The following is a 15930-nucleotide window of genomic DNA, read 5'->3' as shown; positions in this document are numbered from 1 at the left end:
ATGTCCCTTATTTTAATAAACTTCATTAATTATTTCAACAATAAAATATTTTACATATCAAGATAATTAAATTTTATTTTTATATTATTCATTTAGTGTTGGAAACATTACATTTGATATATTTATATTTATGGCTAAAATTTGTATCATATATTTGTATTTTTAGTTTGTACCTATTTTGTGATAACTCGTCCCTAATTTTACGATTTTATAAATTTTAAAAGAGTGATTTGACGAAAATACCATAGAGGTGAGATTGTTGACTTTCGTTGACCGTCTTTTTCGTATCTTGTACGAACTTCTATTTTATTGTATTCTCGAAGGACTCCACGGTACGAATGCGTAGCTACAAGCGGAATCAAAATCGAAACTATGGTTAAAATTTTACGAAACTACAAACTTGAAGGGTGTTTTAGTAATTTTACATTTACAAGATATTTTATTCCTGTTTCATCTTGTTATGGATTGGGATGTGTGCCATGTGGGGCCCACGCCCCATTCCTTTACCCCTATCCCGAGTCCCCTTATTTCTCAGGACTCTCTCTCATTTGTCAACTATCCCCCATCTCACTCTCCACTCTCTCACTGCCACATCTTCCCTTCCCTCTAATCCCTCAGCTCTTTCTTCTCCCGACTTTTTTCTTTGTCTTTTCTCTCTCTCGCCCTTTTCTCTGTACAAAGGTCACATCGCCACCACCTTGTTGTACTCTGGCGAGATCCTTTATCACTGAGCTACCACCACCGACAGCCACGACTTGTCTCCCATCTTAAACTCTCTAAGACTTTTTAATCTTAAACTCTCTATGCACTTCCCATGCACAGTAACACTGAACCACCTAACCTCTCGAACTCCGGTGAGTTCTCGCCATTCTCTGCAAAGATGAGCCTCAAAAATCTCCAAAACTTCTTGAATCTAGTTTTGTTGTACGATTAGGGAAATTTAAGGTGTTTTAGTGATGTTTTGATGTAGAGATGGCATGGGGGATTTTTCCCTAGTTTTCGTTGAGAGATCCAATAACTTCGAGCTATTTTCTGGCTAACTCTAGCCACGGTCAAGGAATCCAATGGTATATTTTGATTCCTTGTTCTCCGAGCTTCAATTTGATATATGGGAAGGTTAGGTTTAGTTAAGTTTTTGGGTTGGTCGGAGTTTCGGCCATCTTTTCCAAGGTCCCGATAGTTGCAAAGGCAACTGGCCGAAGAAGAAGAAGAGAAATAAAAAATAAAAAATAAAAAAAGGCCATAAGCCCAAAACCCAACCCATATTATTTTGGTCCAAACCTTTGGGCCAATGCCACAGTCAGCCCATTGTCAAAGTTGGGCTCAGAATATTCTAGGAATATTCTTTGGAAAATTACTTGTGTTGACTTTTCGAAAATTTCTCGGAAACCCTCCTAGGCTAATTTTGACGTATTGAGTCCGTTTTTGACATTCAATTAGTGATATTCTGAAGTTTTAACATAGTTAACCACTAAGGCGTCTCGGTTGACTTTTAAGGTTGATCGTTGACATTTTACGAAAATTTGCTTGAGACCCTCCTTAGCGTATTTCTCCAAATTATGCTTAGGTGTAATTACTATCGAAGACTCCGGCTTTTCACGTCCAAACGGCTGTGACCTCGCAGGTAACTGTGAGTGAGTCTTTTCTTTTATATAGCATATATATAATTGTTAGTTTCCATTTATACATTTCATAAAGAGTTTTCTACAATACGCCTAGATTAGTGTAACGCTTATAAGATTTAGCACATTGATATAAATTATGAAGTTATGCTACGTCCTATGGGATGCACAGGTATGAGTATTATTATTGATGTCATAATTATATTTACGGCTATGAATGATATTATGTTGATTAGAACTATCGAATCACTATGGCATGATTATGTTTGTGTTATCTACTCATTGTTTGCTGCACCGATGTTAGTACTTGCCTCGGACCAGGACCAGTCTTTCATGTGTATGTGCACTTCTCACCATACGCTCACTTTGGATCCACTGTAGGTGCCAATCCTGTCCTAGATTGCTATAGGCAATTAGGGCTCGTATGTGTTGCGCATAGTGCCAATCTTCACGTGATTGTAGTACTAGAACGTATCTTATTGTTACAACCAGTATTGTTCATGTTAGAATATCTCTACATGAACTCGTGTGTCAGATGTGTCGATGAACACTCGTTATAATATGTTTGCTTATGCGAGATTATACGATTACTGACGTCATGCACTTAGTTATGAAATATTGTGCCGTATTGAATTCTTGAGATTTTGCATACTACGGTAGGTATTTTCTTACTATACGTAGTATCTATGTTTTGGAAGCTATACTTGTTTTACGGCAAGGGTTATTATGTTTTCAAAATGGTTTTACAAAGCTTTATTTTCAGGCCCACTCACCCTTGTTTTTCGCCCCTCCAGGTATCAGTAGCAAAGCTTTCATATCGACGAGGGTTTCTGGCAAATTGTTGTTGTGGGAATTCTACTGATGGTATAATTCTCATCCTACTTTACTATACTTTACTTATGCTCTGACATCACTTGTGAAATGGGTTCATTCCCGCTCACAAGCGCACTCTTATATTTAGGCACTTTTAGGTTTAAATTTATTCACAGTTTCCACATCACTACACTTTATGGCTTCGTCACCCTCTGGGTGTCAACGAGCACAACTCGATTCGGAGTCTAGGTGGACATTCTAGGTCGGGGTGTGTCACATTTTAATTTGCAACCTTTTTTTTTTTTTTTTAATTGTGCCAATTCTCTATGCAGTTTTAGTTTGTACCCATATATTAATTTCTTTTTGTGTCCATATTTTTCAAACTTTAGTTGTACTCATATTTTTATGACCTTTTATTTGTACCCATAATTTATTAATAATGTACCCATTTGTCTTTAAAAAGGTACCACTTTGTTATATGTAAAATGTACCGATTTGTTTTTGTAAGTACCATCTCTTTTGTGTAAAATGTACCCATTTTTTTTTATATATATGAAATGTACCTATTATATAAAACGTATCAACTTTTTTTTTGTATGTAAAATGCACCCACTTTTTGTATGTAAAATGCATCGTGTAAAAATTACCAAATTTTTGCATGTACAATGTCATTAATACAAGTAATGACAAGTCATGGGTTTTATTTAAGTATAATTTCTTTTAATATTTTCAACAAATTATGGATTTTATTTAAAATCTCATTAATATACATAACTACAAATATCAAATTTAATTTTAAAAATATAATAACCTACATAGAATGCATTATTGCATTAATTTCAGGAACTACAATAAAAAATCGAAAACCAACAGAGTTTCAATCAAAGAACGTTGATAAATAAGAACCGCATCCAAAATTACCCTATAATTAATGTGTTTTGCAGATTTGTATATTGGGAAAGCCTCACACGATCACACCTATGGTTGGAAGATAAAAATATTTCGACGTGTTAAAGCACACCACTTGTATTATCAACTCAATATGACCATCATAACGGACAAATAATAACATTGCAAATTAGAGAAACAAAGGCCAAGCACAAGAGAAAATTCATGACGATGATTCTCAAGATTACTAGATACATACATGCCATGTATATTATTTAATTTAAAGTCTTCATTATGATGTCAGTAATTAAGATGAGTTTTTTTTTGGCCAATTACTGTTCAATCAAATCTATTCATTTAGGTGGATTAAATGGATTTTGGGCCAACTCATTTTTTAAGAGTGGACTTGCTCTTAACTCTTAAGGGTGATGCTATTTACATGCATATTTTTACTTTTAACACATCATTTGTTAATTTATGTTATTTGATCATGTCTAATTCATTCGAGTCAACGATCAGAAATTATGATGAGTATGTAAAAGATAAAAAACAATGTATGAATAACACCTCGCCGAGAGAAGGCAATTGAGCAGTACACTCTGTGGCGGCATTGGTTTTTAAAGAGGGAGGCTCGGTTGAGTGAGATTGAATACGTTAGCTAGCTGAAGGTATAAATCTTTCAATTCGAATTTAATATTATTTATCTCTTCGAAAAAAAACAAAAACAAAAAAAAAAAAAAGGGCTATAGAAAATCTAATCTGTCACTTAATATCTCTTCTTTTATTTTTTTTACATAATAATGTTGTAAACACAATAAGTCAAGAGCCGACTTTAGCATGATACCATCAAACAAACAAAACAACTCAACAAGAAAACTTGGTACTCTTAACAAAAAGTAAAAAATATACATCCAAAAATATAAACAACTCAACAAGAAAACTTGGTACTCTTAACAAAAAGTAAAAAATATACATCCAAAAATATAAACAACTCAACAAGAAAACTTGGTACTCTTAACAAAAAGTTAAAAAATATACATCCAAAAATCTAACCACCACATCCCCCGCCACCGCCACAGCCACCGCCACCGCCGCAGCCACCGCCACCAGATACCATATCTCCAATCAACAAACCACCAAGCATTCCCCCTAACAATCCAGCCCCCAGTCCCATCCCAAACTTGTTCTTCTTCTTTGCTTCCGGTTGGGCTTGCTGCACCGCGGGGTACCCATACCCCGGAGGTGGCGGCCCCGGGTACCCATACCCCTGTGGTGGTGGCGGGTAGCCGTATCCCGGTGGCGGTGGCGGGTATCCATATCCAGGCGGCGGTGGTGGGTACTCGTATCCAGGTGGCGGAGGCCCAGCAGAGGTGCCAACTGGAGGGGGGTATCCACCGTACCCCACCATCGGCTGGACTGACGGTCCAACCACCGGATAGGCTGTTACCGGCTCGTTACCCTTCGATGGTGCCGCAGTCGCCGCTGCCTGTGGAGCCGCCACTTTGTCACCAAATTTGTAGGAAAAATTGAGCTCACCTTTCGGCTTCCCAGAGGGCTTTCTGACTTGGTAAGCGACGAACTTCATGGAGGCGGCGTCAGCCTTGACGGAGTCAAAAAGCTCCTTAACGGGGACGACGACCTGGCCGATGTCTTTGTCGCCGAGGCTGCGCTGGCAGACTAGCTTGAAGACGATGAAGAGGCGGTTCTGCTGAGTTAGGAACTCGTCGAGAACGAACTTCGTGTGGAAGTTCCAGGTGGGATGGGTCCCGCATCCCCGGGCGACTTCGGTCTTGGTTTTCTGCTGCTTGCGGCGAGAGTCGTCGTCGCCTTGGAGGGAGACGACGGCGTATACGTCCATCTTGGATATGAGGTTGACGTCTTTGATGTCTTTGGCTGAGATGAGTTCGAGCTCTAGGGTCCTCTGATCCATTTTTTAGAGAGAGAGAGAGAGAGTTCGGAAATGGGATTTGGATTGGTGAATGGTGATATTTGGGGTTAGTACCGTTCGTTGGCTTAAAGGTCAAACCTCATTTGTATAATGGAAGTTGACCATATGGTTTATTTCTGGGAATGTGATGACTTGTAATCACTTGCTTAGAATATATTTCACGCTTTTGAAAATAAGTATTTTTATTGCATAAATATTATAGTTGAAATCGTTTAATTTTTTAAATTTCATTTGAAAATAAATTTTATGTAAAATTATTTGCATAAAAAATGGGTTAGTCATTAAAATGTATTAAATAATTAGACGGTTCGTCACAAATATATTTTTTGGTACCACATCGTCAATTTGTTTCATACATTTGAATGCATAAACGATCTTCTTTGATTGATTTTTTATTTAAGATAAATTTCAAAATAAATGATTTTGATTATAAAATTTATCAAGTAAAAAAGTGTTATTTGCAAGGTATGATACACACACACACACACATTCTCACTTCTCTCAACTGGTTTTGTTTGAAGGCTTAAGTTTTTTTCTTTTTTTTTTTTTTGTTGGTAAAAGAAGCGCTTAAGTACACACACACACACACACACACACACACACACACATTATCACTTCTCTCAACTGGTTTTGTTTGAAGGCTTAAGTTTTTTTTCATTTTTTTTTTGTTGGTAAAAGAAGCGCTTAAGCTAGAGTTTAGTAATAACTTGCAATTCAAGGACAGTGGCTAATGTTTGTGAAATTTAATTAGGGCTTAGCTAAATGGTGTTTTGATATAGGCGCCTCGTTTTTCAATTTCGTTGACTAAATATCTATTTCTTTTAAGAATTTGATTAAAAAAAATTACTACAATTTTATTAGAGGTATGTTTGATTACCTATAATATTGGTACATTTTATTTTTTTGTTACATTTGGATTTCTAATACATTTTGTTTCTTGGAACATTTAGAATATAAATGTATCAAAAGTCGGTATGTTTATTTTCAAATGTACCATAAGTTTTAAATACATTTTTTTATATAACTATATGTAAAAATTTAACAAACTAATGAATTTTCTTAGGAAAATATTATTTATTTTTTTAATGTAGGAAGAGACTAATTAACAGACATAAAAAGTTACTCTTTTTTAGTGATATTGAGGAACTAAGTAAAATAATATTTTTAATTAAAGCCATGAACTTAAAATTACTAGATTGTAGGAAATTAGCTGTTAGCTAGCTTAAGTGGATATATATATATATATATATATTAAGAATGAGGATCCTCTTTGTGAGGATCCTAGAGATCCTCAAATCATGTCAACGTATATCGTGCGGTAAATTTTCGTCAAATGCTGTTTATATTTAATTTTAAATAAAAATATTTAAAATAATTTCTGACCACACGATGTACGATAAACGGACATGATTTGAGGATTCCCAAGATCCTTACAAAGAGGATCCGGAGAGGATCCTCATTCATATATTAAATTAGTAGAAAAGGGTTGAGTTAGCATTGAGCAAAGCATCTTAATCAAATTTTGTAAAGTACCAAATGTTTAGTTTAAACAAGTTGAAAAAAAGTGTAAATTAGTTTTCTCCTTACTCCTTAGTTAAAATAGCTCGCATGTTCCCATAACGTAGGTATATCAGTTCAAGTAGGATTATAGTTATATCCTAAAAGGATATCCAAGAATATACTCAAGGGCTACTAGTATAGGAATGAGGATGCTCTCCGGATCTCTTTTGTGAGGATTCCGATGATCTCTCAATCATGTTCGTTCATCATACATCGTGCAGGTCAAAAATCATTGTAATTTTTTTATTTAAAATTAAATATAAATAGTATCTGACGAAAACTGACCGTATGATGTACGATGAACGAACGTGATTGAAGAATTCACAAAATTATCACAAAAAAGATCCGGAAAGAATCCTCATTGGTAGTATATAACTCCTTCACATCTGTTTTTGGCTAATTTTGTTATTAAATTTGTATGAAGTAGCAATAATATAATTCAAAGTATTAGTATAATGACACGAAGACAATGAGTGATGGTTGTTGAAAGTACTGAACAACACGTCACCTAATAGAAATGTTTTGGTTGACTGGTCTTTGTTTTGACTGAGCACCAGAAAAAGGCAAATTAGGCTTAGCAAACTAGTCGTATTTGTTATGTTTAAGTTAATGCGTTTTGCCGTTTCGTGTCAGGTTAATGAGTTATATCAAAATTTGTCATGTCTAATATCTAGATTTGGCAAATGATATCTTCTCGGGTTATTAATGAATGACCTAATAATGACCTAACTTGTTAATAGATTAATGCAAAACTAGTTATTTTCGAATCAAGTTAACAAATCGTGCAAAAATTTGTCACGTCTACAAAAAATGAAGGGAGATTATATTCACACACCCTAAATTACTTCTCTTACACCCTTTTAAATTTTTAATATTTTTCTATCAAGTGTTAATGATGTATAGAATATATTCAAAAATTTAAAAAAAATAATAATAATTTAAAATGTGTGAATATAATCCCTCAAATGAAAACGGCAAGTCTTAAAGTCTAGAGCAGATGGGGATGAGAAAAGAACAACTTGTTGACTAGAAAAAATGAAAAAGAAGCAGCGTTTTGCATCCCAAAGTTGAAAACTTGATGCATCGCTATCAGACTCGGTAATTAGTCGAGAACTCAAGGTCCATCATCCAAAGTTGATTCGTTCTTCCTAGTTGCTTGTAAAACTAACCTTCCAACGTATTAAAGTATGCATTTTTTTTTTTTTAGACAAGGAAAAGTAAATTAATTGAATGAGAAAGGCCCAATACAAGTACAAGAAACTAGCCCGGTAAAGTGGGGATAGTCAAAGCCCATTTAGCAAAAAAGTAGACAAAACAAAAATCCAGAGTTGAAACCAGCAAAGGCCGACTGCCGTTAATGTCATCACCTCGCCAGCGACCACAAAGAAAATCGCCCCAAAAAAAACCAACTCCGTGTTGAATTTGATGAAGGAATCGCACCACAAAACAACCAACAACAAGGAAAAATCCCCAACCAAAATTCGCCACCAATACTGCTATACCGGAGATGAGCTAACAGATCTGAACCACCAAAACAAGCCCATACAAGTAGAACCAAAACCAAAACAAAGGGGATGGGGCTAAGGGGGCATCTAAAACACCCTCGCTTTGGGCAAAACCGCATAATGCTTGGCCCCGAGTTCCGGCATGCCAGTTGGGTATAGAGACGTGAACTAAGGGCTAAGATATGCAAACCAAACCAGGTGCATCGCTCATGGCTTTGAACAAAGGTGAAAGATGATGAATGTTAGGGGTTGCAGGGAGGGGGTTGAAGGATGGGGTTTGGGTTTGTCAAGACAAAGAAGATGGTAATAAACACTGAAATACGGCAAAGAACTCTGAAAAATGGCGAAAGACGCCAAGAAAACTTCGAAGTGCACAAGCATAAATAAAGAAAAGGAAAAGAGAAAAGGGGAAAGGGGAAAGGGGTTGCCGGCCGACCCTAACCCAAGGAAGGAGTCGGTGGCACTAAGGAAGTTTGTGATTTACTCTGTGCAAGCGAGAAAAATGAGAGAATTAAAGTAAGGCTTTGAGATTTAAATGCTAGGAAAGAAAGACAAATTGCAACCCCCGCCTAGACGCATACTTTGTGTCTTGTTTATTTAATAGGTAAATTATCATTGTTAATGCACAAAATCAGTGAGGACTTTGGAATAACGTAAATTGTCAAGTTTGTGATCTTCGTTTTGTTATGAAAAATGTTTTCCATATCATGAATATATTTCTACTACTGCTTGCACTCCTCCAATTTCATCTACAAGTGACACCATAGATATAGGTCTTATCTTACTCTCTTCTAGCATAGTACAACCCACGATTATCCCACAACGTTTTTCCATATACCATCCCACTCTACTTCACCACATCAGCAAAATAATCCTCAACCATTAGTCCCATCACCAACCTTAATTATCTTCATCTTTGCCAACCCTATCTGTGACGGATGCATTGAGGGGCAGAGGGTCAGCCCCCACCCCCCAAACTTCGGTGAACGACTATGGATACCTTGGGTGCTACCCTTCAAATTGTAGTGAATGTCCATAGATATCTTGGGTGTTGCCCTTTTGAAAATTAAAGTTGGCTTCATACATGCCCTTCAACCAACTTCAGGCCTACCAAGACTCAGTGAACGTCCATGGATATCTTGGGTGTTGCCCCTTGCATACATTAACAGGTGACCAATATGCCTTTCCAAATGACTTTAGGCCTACCAAGACTTGATGAAATGGCAATATGCATGCTATTTCTGGTAAAACAAATTTGCCCACTAATATTATTTCCTAGATCCGCCACTGTCTGCATCCTAGCCTACTGTTTCCGCTTAACCTACATCATTACCCACCTCAATTTCAAACCCAATTTCTCCCCTCTTCATCTACTGTAATGAGAAATGTATGCTTTCATTTCATAAAGAGAATAAGATTACATCTTTGGTATATATATACTAGTGACTCACTTACTTATGCTAACAACTAATTACATCTTTAACTAACTAATCATTTAGCTAATTACAAAAATGGCTATAACCACTTTGTAACAAACTCAACTTCCCTATAACAAACTCAATTGTTTGCAATTTACACTTATTTTTCCCCCTTAAACCTAACAAAGGTAACCAAAGAGAGAGTTTGTTCCTGAGGAAGAAAAATCTATGCTTGGACAATGCTTTGGTACATATGTTTGCAACCTAATCCTAAGTGCAAAGAAATAGAACAGTCACTTGGTTTGCGAGCACTTTTTCCCTGATATAGTGGTAATCAATTTCCATATGCTTAGTTTTTGCATGGAAAATTGGATTTCTAGCCAAGGAAATAGCATAAATATTATCACACCCAAAGCTGTGGGGGAGAAGGAAGAACAAGGCCAATATCAACCAAAAGCTTACAAATCCATGTCAATTATGCTGCAGCATTATCAAGTGACTTATATTCAGCCTCGGTGGAAGAGCGAGCCACAGTTGGTGATAGGATTAAAAGTACACCACAAAGTAGCACACAAATGTCCTATTGATTTTCCTTATTAACACTAAGATTTGTCAATTTTAGCATATGAAAATAAAGGTCTTTCCCGCAGAAGATTGTTTTATCTAACTACTTAAAATGTCACAAAAACCGTGTTGATGTCCTTACTGACCAGTCACCGAAAAATAATTATTAGACCGACTTACACTTATCTAAAGTCTACGAAATTTTATATGCAGATACTAGACACACAGAGCTACACTCATAGATTTTTGGGATTTTTGGAGTTAATTTGCTATTTAAATTAAATTGAACAAAAACACGTAAATTAAGAAAAACGAGTTAAGAGAATTGCTATCCACCACCAAATAATCATGCAAACATGTTATATTTCATTCAAATTCCTTTTATTTCCTGATGAAGATGCTCAAGTTGGCTCAATGTTAGAACTCAACCTATTACTCTTTCTTATGTAATATGTTAAGAGAATGGCGTTTTCAACTTAATTTAGTCCCTAAAATGCAATCTAGAATGGCGTGTTCATAGATTTAACTATTAGAAATCATTAAGAACGAAAAGAGTTTGAGTCATCACAAGGCATCGTAAGTACTGGCGTTGTCTTACTTATCCTAGAAATTGGTTCACATGTTAATCGCAATTAACAAGTACTACTCTAGAACATATGTAGGTCCTCATTTGACAAGGCCAAGCACACACATATTCATAGCATTAGAATCCTAGATATGCTTACTAAGTATACATCCGTAGAAAACACATAAAGAATTCATCCATGAGACAAGTAGTGAACCAATTTTCATCCATTCATAAAAGTAATTCAAACAAAATGTCATAACAAACTTGCAATCATATTCGGGGCTTCAAATAGCCCCTAACTACTAAAAATTTAGTTACATAATCCTTAAGTTAAAACAAAAGATAGACATGAGTTTGAGAAAATAGAACCCAAAGAAATCGACTGAGGCTCTCATTTCCTTCATTCACCAACGATACTTTTAAACCAATTCTTGCTGCATCATTTTCTTTTCCTTAACTCACCCACTAATAGCCATTTAGTGATGACAATAATTGAGAGGAAATGATAAAACAATTGTAACTCCTTGGGTAGCCTTTATGCCAATTACTCCCTCTTAATCCTCATCTTTAATTCTATTTTCTCTGATATTTGAATAGGTGTCAGCTGGTTTGTTCTTAATTGCATCAGTTTTGGCTGCTAGATTTATTGGAGTTATTGATTTCAATGCTTTCTAGTCAGTTACAAACTGCTCAGCCTCTTAGGAACCTTTCAGTGTTAAAATGACCATAACTTCTTCTAGAAAAATGATATTAACAATCCGCGAAATGCTCCAGAAAATAGATATCCGTAGCTTTGCAATAAGGCTCATTCTCTAATTCATTATGAGCTGTTCGCAACTTGCTTCCAAAGTTAGTTGACCTGCACAGGCAGTTTTGACGAATTTATATCTTAAAATCCCACTTGTGTTATTTTTCCTTTCTTTCCTTGACAAATCCTACAAAACACAAAAACAAAGTAATAACTCAAAAATATAAGGAACTAACTAAGAAAAGACAAGTGAATTTGATATCAAATATATATAAATATAAGCTTATCAGTTGGTTGCTTCTTTACACTCTAGCTTATAAAAGAGTCTCCCAAATGGACACAAAACCCACCAGTGGATCTTCGGTCAATGCTACACCGTGCCCATTTTGCATCTGAGAAAGAAGTGAGGGTAAGGGGCTTAGAACACTTAGGAAACCGTAAACCAAGAGACAATGTGCCTTTGAGATATCTGAGAATGCGCTTGGCTACCTAAAAATGAGATTGTCTTGGATTTTGCATGAACTGGTCACTACAAATGATAAATATGGTCTGGTCTAGGTTAAATACTGCAATCCACCAACCAAGGACCTATATTCTTTAGAATTATCAAGCAGATGAGACTCATGATCCAATTTGGCTATGCTGAAAGGTGTAACACAATGATTGGAGCCTTCCATATGAGTTTTTGTAAGAAGATCTAGGATGTACTTGTTCCGAGATATGAATATACTAAAGGATGATCTCTGGACTTCAATACCAAGAAAGTAATGAAGAGGGCCTAGATCCTTAACAAGAAATAAGACACTGAGCTGAGAGAGGATTTCTTGACGAAGTTAAGTATTGGGACCAGTGACAATGATGTCATCAACATACACCAATATGAAGATCAATGATGGATCATTCTTGACAAATAAAGAGTGATCATTTTGTGAACCTGAGAAACCAAGAGATTTTAAGACAATGGTCAACTTCTCATACCAAGCCCTGAGGGCTTGCTTCAAACCATACAAGGACTTATGTAAATGGCAAACATGATTAGGCTTGGTAGGATCTTCAAACCCAAGTGGTTGTATCATAAACACATATTCAATTAAGTTGCCATGCAAAAAGGCATTACTCACATCAAGTTGATTGAGAAACTAATCAAACTTGGCAACCAAAGTGAGAAGAAGCCTAATAGTGATAGGTTTAGCAACTGGACTAAAGGTCTCAGTATAGTCCAAGCCTTGTTCCTGATGAAATCCCTTGGCAACAAGCCTGGCTTTGTACCTATCAATGGTACCATCAAGTTTGCGTTTGATTTGAAGCACCCATTTTGCACCAACTAAATTTTGAGAAAAAATGGCAAGGACTAGATACCAAGTTCCAGTTTGAATGAGAACATTAAATTCTTCCTTCATTGCTTGTCTCCAATGAGGGTATTTGGATGCTTGAAGATAAGTGGATGAGGTATAATCAGAGGATATATCAGAATGGAGAGGATATTTGGTTGCTAGAAGAGCTTTAGATTTAAAAATTCCAAACTTTGATCTGGCTTGCATAGCATGAGTGTTGAGAGATACTAGGGACAAAGACAGGATTAGAGTCTGGTATGGATGAGGATGTATGGATAAGGGGAATATGGGGGTAGAGATGTAGGTGGAGGTGTAGAGGAAGAAGGATGAGATATAATAGGAAATGTTAAGGTAATGTGAATGGTATTATGATGCCGCAATGGATAAGAACTAAAATTGGACCTTGATCATTGAAGATCTTTTTGAGCAAAAGGAAAAGAAGATTCATAAAAAATCACATGTCTCGAGATGTATATTCTATCAGTGAGAGGATCAAGACACTTGTAGCCTTTGTGGTTCAAACTATAACCCAAGAACACACATTCCTTGCTTTTGGGATCAAGTTTGGAAGTTGTGTAAGGCTTCAACCATGGGAAGCATCTGCATCTAAATATTTTCAAAGATGTGTAATCTGGAGATCTGTGAAATAATAATTCCTAACGAGATGATTTTATAGTTGTCGGCATCCTGTTAAACAAATAGATTGATGTGGCAAAAACTTCAACCCAGTATGACTTAGGGACCTTCGAGGCTACTAAAAGAGTTCTAGCAGTTTCAATAAGATATATGTGTTTGCGCTCAGCATAACCATTTTGTTCTGGTGTGTGAGGGCAGGTTAACTGATGTGAAATACCATGCAATTAAAGATAATTGATGAATTTGGGACTCAAAAACTCTCTACCAGAGTCAGACCTCAGAGTAACAATTTTGGAACTTACCAATTTTTCCACCAAAGCTTTGAATTGCACAAATGTATCAAAGACATCAAACTTGGATTGAAGAGGAAAAAACCAAGTATATTTTGTATAGTCATCAACAAATATGATGTAATATCGATATCTATTAATAGAAGTGAGTGGTGCAGGACCCCATACATCAGTGTGTAAAAACTTAAGAAGCTTTCTTGATGTACAAGAAACAGAAGCAAAAAACAGCTTTGAACGTTTTCCTAGAGCACAACTAGAACACACAGATTTATTTAAAGAACTTGAAACTGGAATACAGGACTTAGATGCTAGCTTATTTCGTAATTTGAATGCAGGATGGCCTAATTGTTGATACCAAGTATCCTGTGAAGCTTTAGCATATGTTGCAAATGCCGGTTGATTTCTAGCAATAGGAGATGCATGAAATTGGTAGAATCTAGCTCTCACATGACCTATAAAGAGCGTTTTCTGCTAAGAAAGATGCTTCACAATGAAGCGAAAATGATACAAATGAATAGAACACCAATTATCAAGTATGAATTGGTTTGCAAAAATCAAATCTTGCTTAAAATGAGGAACATGCAAAACATTTTTGAGATCAAAGCAATAAGAGGCAATATTAAGTGTAGATGAACCAGAGTTGAGTATAGGTAAACCTTTGCCATCACCGATATACACTTGTTCAAGTCTATTGTATGCCTCAGGGTTTTGTAGATTATTTGAGGAGTTAGTCATGTGAGAACTGGCACTAGAATCAAGTAACCATGTAGGAGTAGTGGTTGCATTGTATGCAGTTTGAGAATTCTTGGTGCCAAAATATGGATTCATGCATTGAGGGCACTCTGCAGCTTCATGATCCATTTGGCGACAAATTTGGCAAGAGGTCTTTCTAGTATAATTGTTATATTGAGGACGAGAACCATGATTGTTTTGGTGATTACCCTAATTGCCTCGATTAATCTTAGATTACCCTAAAAGCCTTGATAATTCCTCTGAGTGTCATGGTTGTTATAGTGTCTAAGGTTGGAGAAATTACCACAATGTTAAGAACCATAGGAATTCAAGTTGGATCTACTCTGAGTAAACAATGTCTGTGAACCAAAATCACTAGTCGGTGTGGGAAAAAGACCAGCATAAGAATTAAATGCCTGAATTGGTGCCGACAGAGAGGCTTTCTTGTGAGTAGTTAACTTAAGCTTCTTTCTTAAAAGAAGACCATGAAGTTCATCAATAGTGGTAGAACCAAGCCGAAACTGAATTGCAGTGATAAAAAATTCATACTCAGAGGGCAAACCATGTAAAATCACAGAGATCAGCTTAGAGTCTTAGATTAGAGCTTTGGCATTAACATGAGCATCATCAATTTCTTCAATTCGTTGAAGATAAATTGCAGTCGTAGAATCACCTTTCGTGATGTTACGAAGACAAGAATGAAGCTCATGAATGTGCGATTGCGATGAAGTTGCGAGGCGTGATTCCAATTTCGGCCATAGCTCACGAGACGAGTTAACTCTAATAATGTATGGAATAAGAGCATCCAAGAGTATAGAACTAATCCAAATCAAAATGTTTTGATCATTCTTAAACCATGTAACATATTGAGGCTTCAGAGTAGAAGTGTGATTACCAGACGAATCAAGAAGAAATTTCGATGGAGTAAGCATCGTGCCATCAATGATACCGGTGAGATTGAACTGGCGAAATATCAGAGTAAACAGAGTACTCTAGGTAAGATATTTAGTTGTTATGAGCTTAATTGGAATAAGAGATCATATATTCTGGATCGTAATCGATGAAATTGCTGAGAATGTTAAAGAATTAGGACAAGAAGTTATCGGGGCATGATGAACTGGAGAAGTAGATTCATAGGAAGTAGAACCAAAAGTCGCCATGGCTAGATTTCTAGGTTTTGAAGCTTCAAAAGTAAGCTGAGCAGGAAATGGGAGAAGATGATCGAAGGTTGTAAGACTTAGGCAAGAGATACCATAATGAGAAAGTTATGCTTTCATTACATAAAGAGAACAAGATTACATCTT

General features: G+C 36.2%; 1 protein-coding gene across 1 annotated transcript; it reads right to left on the bottom strand.

Moving 5' to 3' along the window:
* Positions 1 to 4083: 4083 nt before the first annotated feature.
* LOC103932014 (protein SRC2-like) lies at positions 4084 to 5375 on the bottom strand. The gene is made up of 2 exons (XM_048584295.1): positions 4328 to 5375; positions 4084 to 4263 (listed from the first exon to the last, which is right to left on the bottom strand). Exon 1 carries the CDS (start codon positions 5251 to 5253, stop codon positions 4372 to 4374), a length of 882 nt encoding a protein of 293 aa, XP_048440252.1. The 5' UTR covers positions 5254 to 5375; the 3' UTR covers positions 4084 to 4263; positions 4328 to 4371.
* Positions 5376 to 15930: the final 10555 nt, after the last annotated feature.

The sequence above is a fragment of a genome, unplaced genomic scaffold (genome assembly GCF_019419815.1).
Source record: "Pyrus x bretschneideri cultivar Hongxiangsu unplaced genomic scaffold, Pyrus_bretschneideri_v1 Contig21, whole genome shotgun sequence".
In the NCBI taxonomy this organism is placed as follows: domain Eukaryota; kingdom Viridiplantae; phylum Streptophyta; class Magnoliopsida; order Rosales; family Rosaceae; genus Pyrus; species Pyrus x bretschneideri.
Note: the sequence above shows the minus strand (reverse complement) of the source record. Positions and strands in the feature narration are given on the sequence as shown.